Consider the following 21528-nt stretch of genomic DNA (forward strand, 5'->3'; position numbering starts at 1 on the left):
AAATCAAGCAACTCAGAGGGAAAGAGATACAAACTGTGAAGGTTCTCTAGGAGGAGGTGACCCAGGAGATGACATGGATGGTGGAAGACCTCATGAAGAAGTCTTATCCCCACCTATTTCTTGGTAAGTCCTATTTTCGTGAAAATTTTTAAGGTGGGGGGAATGTAAGACTCGTGAAAATTAATTAATTAATTAGTTAAATAATTAATAAATGCGGGTAGTGAGAGCCTTTATGACATTTAATTCTGACTTGTATGGTGTGGAAAAGTACTAGCTCAAATGGTTGAGAGTACTTAATTGTGTGAGAGGACTAAGGTTTGAGTCCTATGTATGCCATTTATGTATTAATTGTTTTATTATTATTTTAACAATATGCTTGATCATGTTGAGTGATAACATAATTATAGAATTATGTGAATTATCACGAAACATGAATTGGTTGAATGGTTGTGCATTGATTTGGAATTGGTATGGTCATGGGTTTAAACTTTGGTAGGACCATATTAAGCTTTCTTATTTTTTGCAAAAATTCCCTTTGGCATGAATGTGAAGGGGCATGAAAACCCTAGCAGCCTTAGGAGCAGCCAAGGGGGCTTTGTTTAGTGGTTGTTATTGTTGCATAATCAGAGGAATACGAAATTGAGAGTGTGCTGTGAGGATTGAATGAAGCAAGGAGCTGCATTGAGATAGAAGCAGAGGAAGGCATTGGTGATCAAGAGGGAACTCACAAAAAGTCCAAATTAAGCTAAGGAAAATCAGGTTAGGGGAGCTGAATCATACCTTTTGTTTTCGTGTTGATAATTGCATGAAATGTATGCTAAATTGAATGCATAGACTCTGTTATCTCGTGTACTATTGTGTTTTTTGGAATTTCTAGAAACCGCCTGGCGGGTAATGAACCACCACCAGATGACGCATCTTTTTTTTTTTGGGTTGTTTTGGGTTCTAGAGAGGGAACTGCCTTGGGGCACGAGCCTTGCCGCCAGGCGGCACGTGATTGCACACCCAGTTTTTGGGTTTCCTAATGAACTGCCTGGCGGTGATGAACATCCGCCAGGCGACGCGAGTTGAATTGACTCTATTTGGATGTTTTTCATGTTTTGGGAGGTTTCTGATCGAGAAGAAACCACATTTTAATGGTTATTAATGATTAAACATCGTAATTGCCTTGAAATTCATGGAATTGGGGGTTAATTGAGATGAAAATCGCAGGAAGGTTATCTTAAGGTAGAAGAATTGGGGATTTCTATAGTGGCAATAATCTAAACAGAAAATGTGAATGAATTTGTGTATGGGAAGTGTTAGGGATGAATCATGATCCTAAAAGCTGGAATAGTATTCTATGGAGTCATAAATTGATGGAAATCAGAGTTGTTGTGAATGGGTTAAGGTTCACAGGTGTAGGACAAATGTTGGGGTTCCTGGAACAGCAGGAACCGTCTGGCGGTACCTTGGTTACCGCCTGGCGGCACCTTGGTTACCGCTAGGCGCCATACTAAAGATGCGTGGTGTTCTGATTCACGAAAAATGATGTTTTTCGTATTTTCACGAAACAAGAACCACCCGACGCTGGTTTTATGGTTTGCGCAGTATTCGTAAAACCATCTAAGTTATGGAAGGGGATTGATGCATATGATATATGGTGATACTTGTGTATGCGTATGATGAAGCCATCTAGGTTGACATTATGCATGTGAGTCATGTTGATTTATGGAAGCCTATATTCTTGATTGTGGATATGCATAATTATAAGAGTAGGATTGATTTTACTTTGTTCTAGGTGCTTAAAAACTAGTACTACACAAGTATTGGTGTAGCGCCTGGCGGTGGTGTTTGACCGCCAGGCGATAGCTATAAAACTAGTAGAGTATTAAAGTGTGTGGCGTTTGGAGGTACGGGTTGTTCCGCCAAGTGATACTTGCTGAAACAGTAGCATCAGAGGCGCTTGGCGCCTAGCGGCACGTGTCCCCTGCCAGGCGGTCTGGAAGCATGGTGCGCCTGGCGACTTGTGAGTAGCGCCAGGTGATGTTGGTAAGACAAAGATGTTTGGCTTGCTTTGGATGTGCGTGGTCTACAAGGCTTTGATGATGTCTCGAAGGCCGGCTTGCTGATGTTCCTTGAGTTGTGGCTCAGAATGTATCCCTTGAGTTGTGGCTCGGGATAGGGGTTAAGCATGTGGTATTCCTTGAGTTATGGCTCGAGATGGCGGATGAACACGAGGAACTCTTAAGTTGTGGCTTAGGTTGATGAGTGTTGCTAGTGTGAGTGTGCTATTTGTGGCCTACACGGATGGGTCCAAATAGATTGCCCTCCTCAGTAATTAGCTGACGAGTTTGGTAGTCTTTGGATGTTACGAGCTATGTTCGTATTGGTAATTCCACTTGGCCTTATGGTGTGTGATACGTAGCATGGTTTCCCGCACGTGCTCTATCGGTTGTGGCCGATAGATGTGGCAGCAAGACATCTTGAGATACTCATCAGAAGATGTAGAACACGGTAAACATGATGGTGGCCATGTTGTATGGAATGAAAGGATGGAATTCCTTTGGTGTGATTATTATTATTATTATTATTATATATATATATATATATATATATATATGTTCTATATATGATTATTTTATTGTTAGCTCACCCTATCTACTTGTATTTGGCGATGATCATGTATGTGCTACACGTGAGCAGATGATGTTGCAGGTGGATCTGGTGAGGCTTAGAGCCGGACTAAGACTAGTTTGGGAGAAGATTTTTACCAGAGTTTTTCTATTTATGTATTTTAAGGATTTTGTAAACATTTGTATTAACTGAGTATGTTTTTATATATACTGGAATTTTATAAATTATGAATTGAGATACTTTATATTGTAACAAAGTTTTAATTTCCCACGGTTTTAGGAAAGGTTTTGCAGTAAATGAAGTTAATTATTTATTTCTTTATTTTATTTATTTAAATCCGTAATATCTAGTCGGGATGTTACAACCCCTAACATGACAATGCACCAACCTCAATCTAAGGGTTGACATTGGTTTCAATAATCCAACGACTAACATTTCCCTGCTTAAGTCTTGCATCGTCTATAAAGGTTAAAAGTTGTTGTTTTAAATTGTTGGTATTGACTCAAACCTAGATAGAGATAACAAAATGTTGCTATGGAGACAACAAGAGCACAGGGCTGCATACATTGCTTCTCGGGTATGTGAACTTCATTTATTATTAACACACCTAAGTTTTTATATAATCACATAGGTTACTTGGTTTTTTAGGACGCGAAAAGGAGCATTGTGTCGTCTTACTGTCACTATATGTCTGAACCACATTCAAGTATTGTGCTTGTACTACAGGATGCCGGTTTTGATGGTGTGGCTAAATTGAGACATCTAAAGGTTGACCATGGTTTAGTGACTGCCTTGGTAGAAAGGTGGAGGCCTGAAACACACACATTTCATTTGCCGACTGGAGAATGCACCATAACCTTGCAAAATGTGTCACTCCAATTGGGGCTTTGTGTCGATGGACCCCCTATCATTGGTCCAACTATGTTAGATTGGGACGAGATATGTGATACCTTGTTAGGTATCACACCGGTTAAGGGGGAATCCATTGTCGGTTCTATGATCAAAAATGGTTAAGGGAAAATTTGTTGTCTATAGATGAAAATTCCAATATTGAGGTCATTCATGCACATCTCAAAGCTTATATATTAAGACTTATTGGAAGGGTATTAATGCCTGATAAGACTAGGAATAAAGTACATTTAATGTACTTGAACTATTTGACTAATCTTCGAAGAACCAGGAGATATAGTTAGGGTTTAGCATGTCTGGCTGTGTTGTATAGGGTGGATGTGTTTCGTCATTACAGTTATGGGCATGGTTTCAGATGCCCTTTATTACACCCATTTCAAGAGTTCGACCAACTTTCCCGTTAGTTTGCTAATGGAGCGACGGTCTGGACTACAGAAATGTCTCACACAATGATTTAGACTGATATCGCGCAAGGATAAACCACATGCAACAGAATTAGGTGACATTTTACATTTGTATAGCGATAAACATAAGCTAAATAATTTACTAACATTTTCAATTATGTTGTAGTTTATTTGGGTTCCTTTTGAGGGTTTGGACTCTATTATTGACGTTGAAGCATATCGGGACCAAGCAATATGGACGTCATGCACAACTTTAATTTGTTTTGCCATTGTTTAATGGCACCAGTCAGACAGGGTAAAGTTACAATTTCGGTTATCACAAGAGATCCCTAAACAACCCAACAACCTTGATCATCTACATAAAATAGACATGAGGGGGAGACAAGATGAGAACTAGGTTACTATACATGCGCAATGGATAGAGGTATGAAAAACCGGCGTGAGCTAATGTTGAATGGATTACCGATGCTTGGGCCACTTCAGCACTGTAGATTAGTTTAGTTTGTGGAGTTAATCTTTAGCCTTGAGTTATTTCTTTTTGTTTGAATTAAATGTGTAACAGTCTAGTATTTGAAATGAATTTAGTTTTCTTAGTTTAGTACTTTTTAATTGCTTTTATTTTAGTTTCATTATCTACCTTTTATGCTTAAAAAAATCTCCTAAAAACATGTATTTAGCATTCAATCTACTCATTGCATTGGCTCCGTCCTTAGACTGACCTGAGTTGATCCTTATATTGCATTACTAAAGGGTGATTAATTCAGTTTGTTTGGGAAGTTTAGGCGACAAGAGCTGTCTACCAAATTGGCGCCGTTGTCGGGGACGGTGCCAATGTTATGAGCTTATTGAGACAGCTGCAGGGAGAGTCCCTATATGAGTATTGGGAGAGGTTTAACAAGTTATGCTCATCATGCCCAAACCACCAGATCACAGAGCAATTATTGATTCAGTATTTCTATGAAGGTTTGCTGCCCATGGATAGAAACATGGTGGATGCATCTAGTGGAGGCACCTTGATGGATAAAACCCCTTCTACAGCAAGAAATCTAATTTCCAATATGGCTACAAACTCACAGCAGTTTGGTGTAAGAAATCTTGGAAAAGCTGTACATGAGGTGCAAACTCACAATGTGGATGTAACTGGGCATTTAAGGTTGGAGAACAAGTTAAATGAGTTACCTTCCATGGTGAGGCAGCTAGCAATAGGCCAACAAACCAATCAGACCCAACAAACTCAACAGAGACTATGTGGGATTTGTGCTACTGATCATTTCACTGATGTGTGTCCACAGCTGCAAGAACCAGCCCCTGCTGGAGTTTTCCAAGCATAATCTAACACTTTTAGATCTCAACAAAACCAGCAATACAACCCATATTCCAATACCTACAATCCTGGTTAGAGAGATCATCCAAATTTGAGGTATGGACCAACACAAACACAACCGCTAAGAGGGCCATTCCCTCCACCTCAACAACATCAATTTCAGCCACAAGCCAATCAATATCCACAACAGCAGCAACGATACATTCCTCCACCATTGAGGAACAATGCAGCAACACCTTTGCCTACCCCAACACAACCTCAAGGCAATGCAACAGTTGTGATTATAGATTTGGTAAAGCAAATAGCTGACATGATGGTTATTCAAATGGCAGAAAGGATGTCTGCACAGATTGAGCAAAATGTGACAGCAACCATACAAGACCTAAAGACCCAGCTTGGCCAGTTAGCAACTGAAATGAATGAGGTGAAGCAACAAGGGTTTGGAAAGTTGCCATCCCAGCCTATGTTGAATCCACATAACAATGAGTGCCATTACATTGAGGAGTGGCAAGGAGTTACAAGAAGTCACTCAAAACAAAGATAAAGGAAAATCAGTTGGTCAAGAAGTGCAGCAACAACCACCACAGCAAACACCACAATGCCACTACCTTTTCCTTCCAAAGCTGCTACAAATTCCAAGAAGTTGGAGGATGAGAAAGTGTTGATGGACATGTTCAAGAAGGTGGAGATCAACATTCCCCTGCAGGATGCAATCAAGCAAATTTCAAAGTATGCAAACTTTCTCAAGTAGTTGTGCACTTATAAGAGAAATCTTCGCAAGAGGCATCTCCAAATAGTTTCATCATTGTCACAACCCGGGTTGCCTCAAAAGTGTGAAGATCCAGGGCATTTCACCATCCCTTGTACTATTGGAGAGCTAACCATAACTAATGCTCTGGTGGACTTGGGAGCTTCAATCAATGTGATGCTAGAATCTGTGTATAGGATGCTTAACCTGGGTAGATTGAAGCCAACCAATTTGGTGATTCAACTAGCAAACAAAAGCACAGTTGAACCTTTAGGAGTCCTTGAAGATGTGTTGGTAAAACTAAATAGATTGATTTTTCCAGCTGACTTCTACATTCTTGATATGCAGGATGATCGAGCCATGCACCAATCCACTTTGATCTTGGGAAGACCCTTCCTAATGACTGCAAAAACCAAAATAGATGTGTACTCTGGTACTATGTCTATGGAGTTTGGAGATGATGTAGTGCAGTTCAACATCTTTGAAGCTATGAATTATCCAATAGAGGGTCACTCTATTCTATATGAGCATCCAGTTTTCATGTGTGAGGCTGTGAAACCTGGACCAGTTGCTGACTTTTGTACAAACATAGATTTAGGAGTTGATTTCATTTTAGATGTTGATTTTGATTTATCGCTTTCTGAATTTGTTGATCTTTTTGATATAGACTTAGGCATAATCACAGATTGTTCTTGCACTGACAGCACTTGTGCTGCTTGCACTAAGATATTTGTTGTTACAACCTCCCTTTCTAGTTGTTTTGCAGAAACTGACATTGAGGTCAATGTTTCACAACAAGCAGCATTAGAGCAAAAGACATGTAAGCAACAATAAAAAATGGAGTTGAAATCTATGCCAGAAAATCTAAAGTATGCTTATTTGGATGAGGAGGAAAGGTTTCCTGTGATTATAGCTAACAACCTCTTGGATGAGCAAGAAAATGAATTACTGCAAGTGTTGAGAAAGAACAAGAAAGCTATTGGCTGGTCATTAGATGACATTCCATGGATTAGTCCAGCTGCTTGTATGCACAGGATCCTGCTAGAAGATGATTGGAAGCCTGTGAGGCAACCACAAAGGAGGCTTAACCCTACAATCTTGAATGTGGTAAAGGAGGAGGTGTCCAAGCTATTGAAAGTTGGCATCATCTATCCCATATCAGATAGCACATGGGTTTCTCCAATCCAAGTGGTGCCAAAGAAATCACGAATTGTTGTGGTGCAAAGCAAGGATGATAGTTTGATTCCAACGAGAGTTGCCAACAAATGGAGAGTTGCATAGACTATAGGAAGCTTAACCAAGCCACTAAGAAGGACCATTTTCCTCTCCCATTCATTGATCAAGTCATAGAAAGGTTGGCTGGTAAGACACATTATTGCTTCCTAGATGGTTTTTCTGGTTATATGCAAATACATATTGCACCTGAGGATCAACATAAAACTACTTTCACATGCCCTTTTGAAACATTTGCATACACCAGGATGCCATTTGGCTTATGCAACGCACCTGCTACTTTTCAGAGGTGCATGTTAAGCATTTTCTCTTACTTGATTGAGTGTTGCATGGAAGTCTTTATGGATGATTTTACTGTGTTTGGCACCTCATATGCTAAGTGTTTGCATCATTAGATAGAGTCTTGCAGAGATGCATTGAGACTAACTTGGTTTTAAATTATGAAAAATGTCATTTCATGGTGAGTGAAGGAATAGTCTTAGGCCATCTCATATCTGATAGAGGCATTCAAGTAGATAGGGCCAAGATTGATGTGATTACTTCTCTACCTTACCCCTCCACTGTGAGGGAGATTGGTTCCTTTCTTAGACATGCAGGTTTCTATAGGAGATTCATCCAGAACTTCAGCAACATTGCATTACCACTATCCAAGTTGCTACAAAAGGATACACCCTTTGAGTTTGATGAGCCATGCAAGAAGGCATTTGATGAATTAAAGAGAAGACTCACTACAACACCTATTTTGCAACCCCCATGTGTGATGCGTCTGACTACGCACCAAGTGTTATTCTATCACAAAGAAAGGAAAAATTTCCTTATGTCATAGCTTATGCCTCAAGAACATTGGATCCTGCACAGAGCAACTACACCAGAACAGAAAAGGAGTTGCTTGCCATTGTTTTTGCATTGGACAAGTTCAAATCATACTTGGTGGGTTCCAAAATCATTGTCTTTACCGACCATGCTGCTCTAAAGTATTTACTCAAGAAATTTGATGCCAAACCAAGATTGATCAAATGGATGCTCCTCCTACAAGAATTTGATTTGGAAATCAAAGATAGGAGTGGAGTCTTGAATCAAGTTGCTGACCATTTCAGCAGAATTGAGGGCACACACAACACAATGCCAATCTGTGATGATTTTCCTGACTCACTTTTATATTTTTTACATTCTTGTAATTCTATTCCATGGTATGCTGATCTTGTGAACTATTTGGCTACTAACATTTTGCCTTATCATGCATCTAGAGCTCAAGTTGACAAGTTAAAAGCATATGTAAAGCATTTTGTTTGGGATGACCCCTACCTTTGGAAGTTCTGCAGTGATCAAGTGATAAGAAGGTGTGTCCTTAATGGTGAGTTTGAAGCTATTCTACACCATTGCCATGACACATCGGCTGGAGGCCATTTTGGGCCTCAAAGGACTGCAAGAAGAGTGTTGGACAGTGGATTTTACTTGCCAACAATCTTTAAGGATGCATATAGGTTTGTTAAAGGGTGTGAGAAATGCCAGAGGGCAGAAGGTAACATTACAAAGAGAAATGAAATTCCTCAGCAACCTATAATTGTGTGTGAAGTATTTGATGTGTGGGGTATAGATTTTATGGGGCCTTTTCCCCCTTCTGCTGGTTTTCCTTACATTCTTCTAGCTGTGGATTATGTGTCTAGATGGGTGGAAGCCAAAGCCACCAGGACTAATGACTTTAAAGTTGTTGCAGATTTTCTCAAGACTAACATTTTTTGCAGATTTTGGGTGCCAAAAGCAATCATCAATGACCAAGGAAGCCACTTCTGCAATAGAGTGATAGCAACACTGCTCCTGAAGTATGGGGTGACTCACAAAACCTCCACACCTTATCACCCCCAAACCAATGGGCAGGCTGAGGTTTTCAACAGGGAAGTGAAAAATCTGCTACAGAAATTGGTGGAACCACATAGGAAGAATTGGAGCCAACTACTGGATGAAGCCTTGTGGGCACAAAGGACAACGTATAGGACACCCCTAGGCATGTCACCTTTCAGAGTAGTCTTTGGGAAAGCATGTCATCTCCCCGTGGAGATTGAGCATAAAGCCTATTGGGCAGTGAAGAGATGCAATCTGGAGTTGAAGGAAGCTGGGAAAGAAAGAAATCTTCAATTGCAAGAGTTAGAAGAAATTCGATTGCAAGCATATGAGAGCTCCAAGATCTACAAGGAGAAGGTGAAGAAATACCATGACCAAAAAATCTTGAGGAAGGAGTTTTATGAAGGCCAAAAAGTGCTCCTGTTTAATTCCAAGCTTAAACTCATGGCTGGTAAGCTTCGATCTAAATGGGATGGTCCTTATGTTATAACTAAAGTCTTCCCTTATGGTGCAGTCGAAGTTTTTGATGAAGCTACCAGCAGTACATTCAAGGTTAATGGCCAGCAACTCAAAGTCTTTCATGACAACACACCAAGGCCAAAGGAGAACATTGAACAGCTCAGTCTTACTGAGCCAATGAGAGAGGGGGATGAACTCCTCTAAGCTGTCACGACCATCATATTAAGTTTTTTACCTTCACTCACATTGAGGACAATGTTGGACTCAAGTGTGGGGGAGGGGTTTCAATTTTCATTTAATGTTTTTATGTTTTCTGTTTAGGATTAGGTATTTTGTTTTTGTTGTGTTAGGCATGTTTGTTAGTTTTTTAATTGAGCCTCGTTTAGTCTTCATTGTTGCACTGAATGAAAATAAAGGCTTTTTTAGCACATGTGGATAATTTTGATTCTCCATCCTTAGTTAGAAGCTTTCACACCTGATGGACATGTTCATGCATTGTGTTTAGTTAGATTCTCATGAGAGTTAGATGATGGATCAGATTTGATTAATTATATCCTTAGTGAGCTTTGAGCCAAATTTCTTCATTGTGTGATGTACTCATGCTTGCAATATGATCTAGAACTTGATTGAACTCTTTTTTATGCTACTTGTTTGTTTACACTCTTGAGAGGATCTAGGCATTTTTTGTGAACCATCCACTTAACCAAACAACCTTTCCTTTCACTATTCTCCATTGCATCCTACTTTGAGCCTAATTGACCTATTTTTTTTGTGATATTTCAGCTCATTACAAGCCTTGAATCTTAAAACCATGATCAACCCAACCTTAGTGTTGTGAGGAACCTTGGAACTGTTTTGAGCCCTATTGAGAAGTCTAAGTGTGGGGGAAAAGGTGCAGAAGTTGATTTTGGTGCATTATGAGAGTTTGGATGGGTGTATGAATGAGAAAAAGATTGAAAAATCTGGAAAAAAAAAAGAAAAAAAAGAAAAAAAGAAGAGGTGGTCTGCATTGAATTACAAAAAATAAAATTGGAGAAAAAAAGAAGGAAAAGTGGAAAAAAAAAGAGGAAGAGAAGAGAGTTTGCTGGTTTAATTGTTGAATTTTTGCAGAAATATAATCTGCACTTATTCTTCTCACATTTCTTTATTGCTCCCTCACTTCTCTTTAGTTTCTAGCTCTAAACCTCTCACTTTATCCCACCTTCACCTTGACCACATCACAAGCCACATAAAAGTCCTTTTGATCTTGAGTTGTATTCATTTGAGTGGTAGAAATTAGAGGTTTTTCAAGCTTATGGCAATGCATGCTTGCATGAGGTGTTGAGTGAAAAATTTTTCAGAAACACATGAGAGAATTGAGTGATACACATGCTGTGAGAGTTTGTCAATTTTGATCCTAGATCTGATGTGATTGAGATCCTTGTTTGTAATGCTTTGAACATGCTCTTGACTAGTTTGAATGATTCTAACTTTGATGGATGAAGTTTTTCTTTTCTTGCTCACATCTCTGCTCATAATTTTGAAACAATGTGCTTACAGTGTTTACATTTTTCTTGGCTCAGTCTTGTCTTCTCTAGTTCTTGCATGTCTTTGCTGTCTCCACGGACTCAACCAATTTTCCAGTCTTTGATCCGCAGCTCTTGATGGTTGGGTTTGTGCTTGCATGAGTCTGGTGTTATAGGTTGTTTAGTCTTAGTTTTGCCCAGGAGTGCAAAAGTCTAAGTGTAGGGGTATTTGATAACTCAATTTCTATACCTTCATATTGAAGCTTATTGCACTCACTTGCCATTTTAGTTTCCTTTATCTTTCAATCTTAGCTTAAAAATGTGACATTTTAAAGTTGTTTTCAGAAGCTGTAGTATCGCCTGGCGGCATTTATTACCGCCTGGCGCATCTTAAAGGACCATTTTTCCACTGTCACGTTCCCACCTGGCGCTACCCTGCTACCGCCAGGCGCTGGTGGAAAAATGCTGATTTTTCAACACTGACATTTGCTGCTTGTTTTGATCATAACTTTCTCTACAGGTGTCCAAATGAGTTGGTTCTTGTTGCGTTGGATTCTACACTCAAATAGCTTTAATTGAAGTGGTAGAAAACAATTTTTGGAATTCTGTGCGAGATGTAGTGTACTCTGGAAGATGGCAGCAGTTAAAAGGCGAAAACCACCTCATGTTTTTGTTGAAAATTTGGTGCATTTAGGAAAGCCTTAAAGAAGACGCTTTCTTCACCTAATGGGCTTCTTCTTTGCACATGGAATGGCCCAAAAAGGGAGCTGATCTAGGGTTGGCCATCATTGCCACATCAGCAGACAAAACATAAGAAAATTTTGTGAGGACTGGCAGCACACACACTCAGAAAAGCAGGTTCAGCTTTTGCAGCTTTTGGCAAGATTTTGTTGGAAATTTAGAGAGGCAATTGGGGCAGAGTGGAGGGGGCTGGAATCTGGAAAAAAGGGGGAATAGAGAGAGCAGGGGGGCTCTCGAGTTTTTCCTTGGGGGTTCTATGGGATTTTCAATACAATGCTAATTTTTGCACAATTCTATATGACTGATATTTTGGGATTGGTTTTACTGGACTGAAATATGAAGATCATGGCACTGTTTTATTGCTTTGAGGGTATCATGCATTAGGAATATTTCTTCGTTAGTGGCTTGTGTTCATCATTCAACAATGCTCAACTTACTCAACTTGTTCAAACTAACATGTTTTTGTTGTCCCAAATCTGCTATCATTTACCATTTTCAGTGATCAGTTTGCACTTGTAACAACCTAAGATCCACTCATTCATGCATATCAACTTGTACTTGTGTGAAGCTTATCTTGCATTCATTTTTAGCATCATTTACGGTCCACTGTTATTGCTCAATTCTGATTTTGCAGTCATGCATTTATGTTGCTGCAAGCTCTAATTTTTCTGCTGCCATATTCTTCTAGTTTTATTTTTTTTTCAAAGAGCAGCAGCATTAGTGTTGTGTGTGTAGGGGCTGCATTCTCAGTAGTTTGAGCGTGGCTTCATTTGACTGAATTGCAGCTACGCATTCACGCATGCTTCATTTCATCTAGGTTCACTTTCACTCTGCCCAAATTGCCTCTCCAAATTTCCAACAAAATCCTGCCAAAAGCTGCAAAAGTTGAACCTACTTTTCTAAGTGTGTGTGCTGCCAGTCCTCAAAGAATTTTCTTCTGTTTTGTCTGCTAATGTGGCAATGATGGCCAACCCTAGATCAACTCCCTTTTTGGGCCATTCCATGTGCAAAGAAGAATCCCATTAGGTGAAGAAAGGGTCTTCTTCAAGGCTTTGCTAAATGCACCAAATTTTCAACGAAAACATGAGGTGGTTTTTGCCTTTGTAACTGCTGCCATCTTCCAGAGTACACTGCATCTCGCACAGAATTCCAAAAATTGTTTTCTACCACTTCAATTAAAGCTCTTTGAGTGTAGAATCCAACACAACAAGAACCAACTCATTTGGACACCTGTAGAGAAAGTTATGATCAAAACAAGCAGCAAAGGTCAGTGCTGAAAAATCAGCGTTTTTCCGCCAGTGCCTGGCGGCAGCAGGGTAGCGCCAGGTGGGAACGTGATAGTGGAAAAATGGTCCTTTAAGATGCGTCGGGCGGTAATAAATGCCGCCAGGCGATACTACAGCTTCTGAAAACAACTTTAAAATATCACATTTTTAAGCTAAGATTGAAAGATAAAGGAAACTAAAATGGCAAGTGAGTGCAATAAGCTTCAATATGAAGGTATAGAAATTGAGTTATCAAGCACACAATGGAGTACATGTCTTGGTATATTTCAAACTCATGTATATGTTTGTCAGTTCCACAAATGTTAAATGATCCTAGAATGCATTATGCATCGACATCGACATATATCCCTCCAACTGAACCATATGCGACTATGCATGAATTAAATACTCCACCTCCACAATAATATATGGACGGAACAAGGAATTCTATTTCTTCATACTCAGAACTAGGCATGCCAACTTTGTTTACAACTTATGCTCAAACACCACCTTCTGCACAACCACAGTTGTGTACAAATTGCCAAACTCCAAATTTCTTAAGAGATATGGACCTGCCTCAACAAGACTCAGTTTACTACGTCCATAATCCATATGTAGAAGCGTCATCATCTCCTGCACATGGTGGTCATCAAGCAGTAGAGGATCAGGAACCACAACCTAGACCTGAAGAATGAAGGAGGAACCCCACCAGAAACAGGTGTCGACCATGGTGTGGAACTGGACACCACTACGGTGATTAAAAGGACACTAATGTAGTTTAATATTTTATTACATGTGAAATAGGTTGTGTTTTTGTGTTTGTAAGAGAGAACCTTTTTAGCACAATTTCAAAGATGAGTAATGGAAAAACTTAATCATTCCAAATGCTTCGTTGGTAAATCACTAACAACAATTTCTTAAGATAAACTCAGCAAGTTAAATGATCTTAAAGACCATGTTAAAATATATAAATAAATTTAAATACAAACAAAGTTGTCACACTTCTCAACCTTCATGAAGTTCACATAAAAAGATAATGTCAACGTAGGGACCATCATAGAGTGCCACTGAATTGCATGCTAAAGAACTTCGACATTCCTTACAAAAAGAAACTCATCAATGCCTTCCTGAACAAATTCAGGAGTGACATGGTACCACAAATGGCTTAGTGGGGGCTCAAATGGTCCCATCAAATGACTTCTTATTAAGATGCACATATGGTTAAGAGTAACCCCATTTGGAATTCTACATAAGGAGAACCTTCCATCTTCGAAAGCAATAACAACATTAAAGGAATTATATGCATTCAACTCCTCACAGAAAACCATTTTTACTTATTGTACTATAACACTCCACAACTTTCAAACTAAGGAACTACAACCTTAAATAAAACTAACTTCCTTCAGCTGGATAGCATGACAAGGAAGATACTTAATTTCACCACTGTAAAAGTTGCAAGATATTTCAAAAACATGGCCTCACATGCACCCTGCCATTATGACAAGACTTGTGAATTTTATTGGGTTGTGTCAAGGCTAATTTATTATTTCACCCCTGTAAAAGCTAACAGATACTTCAATTGGGATAATGTGCCAAGGGAGATATTTAATTTCACCACTGCAAAAGTTGACGCATATTTTAAATACATAGCCCACATGCACCCTGACATTATGACAAGACTTGTCAATGATATTAGGATAGTGTGTCAATAAAGATACATAATTTGACCACTTGAAAAGCTGACAAATACGTGAACACATGGCCATACACAATGTAATCATTAATGGTATCACATGCATGTTGAAACTATGACAAGATGTATCAACTTTATTGGGATACCGTGCCATGTTTTTTACTAGCTTGAATTGTCAAAGGTAAGTGCATGCCCTGATTCACAGTGCATATATTAATAGGCTAAGATGCACTCTGCCACTATGAAAAGATGTATCACCTTTATTGGTATACCGAGTCCTATACACCTAATTTGAAAATATTTATTAGGATATTTAAAAAAAATAAATTATAACTTTATATTTAAAGTTAATAGCTACTATTTTATTTCACCATATAACAATAAATTTTACATTATTTATTTGTGTAAAAAAATAACACTTTATGAATAAAATTCTTATAAAGAAATCAAAGTAAAAAAATATAAATAAAAAATAAATTTGGACTTCCACATACTTTTTTAATTTTAAATATTCAATAAACATTAAAAAAAAGTACAACACCACCTAAAATATTATACATTAATTGTCTTTACTTTTGTTACCTCTATTATAATAAAAAAATTACTCAACAAATTGAAAAAATAAATTAAAATTAAATTTACTTTTATATTTTCAAATTACACCTAAAATAACTTAATACACAATACTATATTTACTTTTAACTCAACAAATTCAAAAAAAAAAATAACATTCATTTTTTTTTATTTTTTAAATAACACCTAAAATAACTAAAAATACAATATTAAATCTATTTTCAAAAAATAAATTTAATCTCTAATTCAATTTTTTACAAAAAAGAAAAAAATAACTCTTAAATCTATTTTTTTTAAATTTCAAAAGTTATAATTCTAATTTATTTAAAAAAAACAAAAAATAAAAATAAAAACCTAGAAACCCAAATTTCTACCTGAAAACAATTAAGCATAGTATGCAGGTGAATAAAAGAATAAACCTTATTTATGGAGAAAAAAGGAATCTAAAAATATGATTTGTAAATTTATCGGAATCTGTGATTTGAGCACACAACATCTCATTTTATTTTTATTTTTTTTCCTGTCGTGCATCTATTTGATTGATTTTATTATTTTTAAATTTATTTTCTTTGGGTAAGAATGTTTTGTTTTTTAATATTTTAAATCATTTTATTAATTAATTAAATTTAAAGATTAAAACATTTTCAAAATTTTAAAAATATTCACACATATACTTTTAATAAATAAATTTTATGTCTATAACTTTAATAATTAAACTATTAAACAATAAATTTTAAAAAGTAAAAAAAAAATAGAAGACATTTTTATTATTTCAAATTATATAATTGTGATATTATATATTTTTTACTTCAAATAATTGCTACGTTGTGAAAATGAAAACTAAGTTTTTGTGCATTAAATTAAAAAGAAAATGTGCATTTTCCATCGTCTTAATATCTAAAAGTTTTTTTAAGTTAAATATATTTTATATCCTTAATTTTTGGTGAAAACTAAAATTAATCAATCTTTAAAACAAATTTAATGTTTTAATTTTACAAATGTGTGAATTTAGGTTTTTAATCAAATTTTATTAAATTTAATTGCGTTTAAATTAATATTAATACATATATGTGTTAAAGGGTTTAAACAACTCAAAAACTATCATGTCAAATAAATTTAACAAAATTTGATTAATTTGGTTTGATCAAGAGAATTAAATCCACACGTTTTAAAATTTTGAAATTAAATTGAACTAAAATGTTCAAAAAAAAATCAATTTTCAATTAAATTTAAAGTATAAAAACATATTTAATTTTTTTTCTACTAAATCTTGACTTACATAACAAGTTCAGTTCCATCTGTACACTTTACAATGTTTATTGCAAAGCAGAATTTCAAGAACTGGTTAGAGATTGGTGTTGAAAAGGACAATACCAAAAGTAAAGCATAGTCTTGCCAAAACTTCAATCATTCAACAAGAACATTAAATAATATATATGAAAAAATTCCAAGTAATTTAAGTTTCATAAAGGTTTTAGTTTTCATTGATGACATTGTAGGAAAATCTGATCTTCATAGTTATAACGTTATAAGTGGATAGACTTGGTGAAAATACATGAATCTTCTTATCTTATGTCTTTAAATGAAGCAGTTCCACCTTTTCTCTTTTCTGACTTCTTAGTATCTTGCATTGCACTCACATAATCAATTATTAAAATAATTTAAGTATCATAGCTTACTCAACAGATAGATAACACGTTTCTGCGATTTATTTCGTAGAGGAGAGATTTGGGTGGCGGAACGGAAAAGGGAAAGTGTCTAGAAGGAAAGAGGTAGATAAAGTAATTAATAAAAAGACCAAAAAGTTTTGACTCTAAGCCAAGAAAAACGTGAGAGGAAAACAGTTTTCAACGGGTGCACGCATAAGAAACGCCCCCAACTCTGTCCAAGTCTAACCAAATTAAATTACTAATATACTAATCAAACACAACAAAATGGCCATCACCAACTTTCTCTTCTCTCAATCTCAAACACTTAATCGCCAAACCCATTCTCATCAACAAACCTTTCGACTCCACGCAAAGCAGTTCCACAAGGTGAACTTCGAACATCGATTCTCACTTTTTTCTTTCTTGCTTTAATCATAGCAATAGCAATAGTTCTTCGTAACTTATGCGTAACCTTTAACCTAGCTTTGTTGATTCACGATGCTGTGAATTCGATGCAATTGTGGTTTTAGAATTCTCGATTCTGGCGCTTTTTTCTTTTTCTTTTCTTTATTGAAAATCGTCGGTGATTTTAGCTTCGATCATAGGTTATAGTTATTGTAGTCATTGTTGACCTGTGAATGATGAACTGGTTATGTATGCTTGGTTAGACAGAAGAGGAGTGTAACTTGCGTTTGGATTTAATTTCACTAATTCTCAGGTGTTAGCAGTAGAAGGGCTTAAGTTTTATAGTGCTGTTTGTCTCATCGCTTTACTAATGATTTTTCTGGTAATTAGTGATGTACGTTACCGCTGTTGTGTCTGCTGGAAAGTTTTGTTATTTAACCAGAATTTGACTATAATTTGGGAATCATTGGAAGGAAATCGTGATAAGTTTGATTTGGAAAAAAAAAAAAAAAACATATTCAATTAATAGTTACTGGGACACCAGAATATATGCCAATGATATTTGTTTTCTTATGATACTTTACTATTGACAATGAACGGTTGTTGTTTCTGGTTCTGTGGTTTTTGCTTTAATTCAATTTAGTCCCGTCTTTTTACCTCTATTGTCTATTACTATTTACTTATCTGAATATTGGTGCAAGTAGGCCTGTAATTATGGGAAATACAGAGTCAATGTATGAATCTGAAGATAATTTTTACCAACATGCCCCTTATTATGCTGGGAGTTTGGAGAATAGTAGCTATCATGAATCATCTTCTTATGATGGGGATTATTCGAATACTAGCTATAATCAACCCTCTACTTATGCTAGAAGCTCAGAAAACAGTTGGCGTCAGAAAAAGCAGCAACCCACATATATAGCTGATCATTTCAGCTCATTGGATCAGGTCAGCACTGCTAATTTTGCATGGTTCTATTTGTATTAGCATCGTGCTAATATGAGATATATTTCAGGTTGTTTCTGCTCTTAGAGAAGCTGGTCTTGAATCTTCAAATTTAATACTTGCTATTGACTTCACCAAAAGCAATGAGTGGACAGGTTATTCCTTTGGAATCTGAAATCATTATTATACAAGTATACATGTATGTATGTTATAATATGAAATCATTATTATCACCTTGGTAATTGTAGGCAAGCACTCGTTCCATCGAAAAAGCCTTCATCACATTGGAAACAGTCCTAATCCATATGAGCAGGCTATCTCCATCATTGGTCGTACTTTGTCTTCCTTTGATGAAGACAATCTGATACCATGTTTTGGATTTGGTGATGGTCAGTATCCCTTTCTCACTTTCGACAAATGTTCTGTGTTTTCTCTTCTATTGATTCCGGATAATTTACTGTTGTAGCTTCTACACATGATCAGAATGTGTTCAGTTTTTATCAAGATAATAGATTTTGTCATGGTTTTGAGGAAGTACTTGCACGCTACAGAGAGATTGTTCCATACTTAAAACTATCAGGTTTGTTTACAACATTCTATTCTCTGCTCACTAGATTTTTCAATTTTATTACAAGTATCTGACAAATATTTGACTTTTAGACAGAGAGAGAAGGGGGGAAAATGCATTATGATTTATTGTATATGACTAAACATATCATAAGTTTAAAATTTTACTTGCCTCTTCTTTGTTTCAACCTTGAGCTCATTTACGTAGTTAGGATAGTCATATTTAAGGCCTTATTCACTTTTGACATTTTGACATTTGGTGAGTCATTTCAGTTTTGTTTAAAAGGGTTTCCACGGATTAAGATAGAAAGTTTTTTTAAAAATATCTTTAATCTTAACTTTTGTGTAAATTGATATTTTTTGACACAGGGGAGGGAGAAGAGAAACGCATGTGTGTGTGTGTTTAATCACAGTGGCGGTTGTATATTAAGAGAGTTAATTTTAAACATGGATGGACCATTTTGAATCATTTTAAAAAACATAAAGAATTAAACTGAACCTTTTAATAGATAAGGGACCAAATTGAATAAAACATAAAAGATAAATAGCCATTTGCATAATTTAGCCAAGAGGAAACATTCCAAGGGATTTAACTATTAGACTTCCTTAATTTATAGGTCCAACATCATTTGCCCCTGTAATCGATGCAGCAATCGACATTGTGGAAAGAAACAACGGCCAATATCATGTTCTTGTCATTATTGCTGATGGACAGGTTTTATCAAAAAAATTTCCCTGTTTTTTTTTTTTTTTTTTTCCTTTCATGTTATGATTGAATTGTTTTCCCTGCTTCTCTTTGTTTTTATAGAACGTGTTTTTGTTTTTTAAGGTTACCAGAAATCCAGATACACCACATGGAAGGCTTAGTCCTCAAGAAGAAGCAACCATTAGTTCCATCATTGGTGCAAGGTAGAGCAACTTGTTTTGTAACCTTTTGTTTTTTGTGTATCTGTCCTAAATGTGGGATATTCTGATTATCAGTCACTATCCTCTCTCGATTATTTTGGTTGGCGTTGGAGATGGACCATGGGATGAGATGAAGCACTTTGATGATAACATTACTGAGCGAGTATTTGACAACTTTCAGGTTTGATAGCACCTGAAAATTCAATATTGTCTGCTTTTATGTTAACATAGCTTTCATTGGAGTAGATATAAGAAGGATTGGAGTGTCACGGATTACTTTTCCCCCTTCTTATATTGATGAAAGGATTGTCTAATTTGTTTGCCTTTTTTATTCCTTCAGTTTGTGAATTTCACAAAAATCATGTCCGAGAACACTGAAGCATCAAAGAAGGAAGCAGCATTTGCACTTGCTGCACTTATGGAAATTCCATTTCAGTACCGGGCAGCTCAAAATATACAACTTACTGAGTAAGCCATGAACTCAAGAAGGTATAATAATTCTATGTTATAGTGTATGATCTCTGACTTTTAATTTCGTCTGATCCAGTAGAGAGTCGGTTCTTCGTCAGCATAGAAGGCCTCTGCCTCCACCTAATGAAGTAATAGATCATGATAATGCTCGGATGGCTATCCCGCACATGCCAAATTTGGAATCAGTTCAACCATCAGCTCCAGCTGGTATCGAACCAGTATGTTCCTTGTTCTTTTCTCTTTAACTTTTTATTGCATAGATTAATGTTGAGAGATTACTAAGCTTCGAGATTAATGTGTTTTCCTTTTTTCAAGGTATGCCCCATTTGTCTTACCAACCCCAAGGACATGGCTTTTGGATGTGGTCACACAGTAAGTCTGTTTAATAAAACCTATGTTAAGTTGTTTAATGCCAATTTCAAAGTGCCCTAGAGTTTTTTTCTTTTAGCGGCGAATAAAATTTATTTGCCCTGTATTTATGATGTAGACTTGCAAGGAGTGTGGCTCAACATTATCTTCATGCCCTATGTGCCGGAAGCAAATTACAACTCGCCTGAGATTGTACACTTAGGTCAGGAAGCTTATACCGTATGTATATTACCCCATGGATGATACATTCAAATATCATAACCCTTGAGATGTACAGAGATTTCGGGTATAAAATTCTTTAACAAAATTCTCATTAAATGTATGAAACAAAAAAAAAAGAAAAAGATTAAAGTTAAGTTTCAGATTTTGAAACTCTTTCCCTCTGGTTTGAAATCTTGTAAATGTTGTAAATTTTCTGCATATGTAGTTTATTGAAACTTTCTCCAGTTATTGGAGTACATGTTGACAAATACATATTACATTTATTAAACTTTTGTACATGTTTACTTTTCTTTTCTAATCTCATTTCATCACAATATTTTTATTTTTAAAATCATGTTACAACTTTGAATAGTTTTCATTTACAACTTTTACTATGTACGTTGAGTTTATTTAGTTCACTTATAAGTATTTGAATGGTATCGAACCAAAATCCTTAAAAAATACAAGCATACCAAAACCTAAAATGTAAAAAGTAAAAAATAAACTAGTGGTGAAAGAACACAAAGAAAGAGAATGAAAATAAAACAAAAATAGTTACTCGTTTGGAATGAAGGATGAGTAAAACCTAATAGGTTCAACAAGACTAGGTTTTTTGAAAAAACGAATTTATTTTTTGTACAGGAAAAAGAGAGTTATTATCTTTCAAAAAGTGAACTTTTTTAATATTAGTACCCATTAATAA

The 21528-nt window shown here is 36.3% G+C and overlaps 1 protein-coding gene across 2 annotated transcripts; it reads left to right on the top strand.

The window, feature by feature from the left end:
* Positions 1-17153: 17153 nt before the first annotated feature.
* Positions 17154-20996, top strand: LOC114162114 (E3 ubiquitin-protein ligase RGLG3). Of its 2 annotated transcripts, none has more exons than XM_028045893.1 (12): positions 17154-17348; positions 18071-18314; positions 18382-18466; positions 18560-18700; positions 18778-18891; positions 19496-19593; positions 19708-19787; positions 19860-19965; positions 20125-20252; positions 20332-20473; positions 20571-20627; positions 20743-20996. In XM_028045893.1, exons 2-12 carry the CDS (start codon positions 18081-18083, stop codon positions 20824-20826), a joined length of 1269 nt encoding a protein of 422 aa, XP_027901694.1. In that variant the 5' UTR covers positions 17154-17348; positions 18071-18080; the 3' UTR covers positions 20827-20996. The 2 variants fall into 2 exon arrangements, with proteins under 2 accessions (XP_027901694.1, XP_027901695.1); XM_028045894.1 differs by having other exon boundaries at positions 20335-20473.
* The last annotated feature ends 532 nt before the right edge of the window (positions 20997-21528 follow it).

The sequence above is a fragment of the Vigna unguiculata genome, chromosome 9 (assembly GCF_004118075.2).
Source record: "Vigna unguiculata cultivar IT97K-499-35 chromosome 9, ASM411807v1, whole genome shotgun sequence".
Classification (NCBI taxonomy): domain Eukaryota; kingdom Viridiplantae; phylum Streptophyta; class Magnoliopsida; order Fabales; family Fabaceae; genus Vigna; species Vigna unguiculata.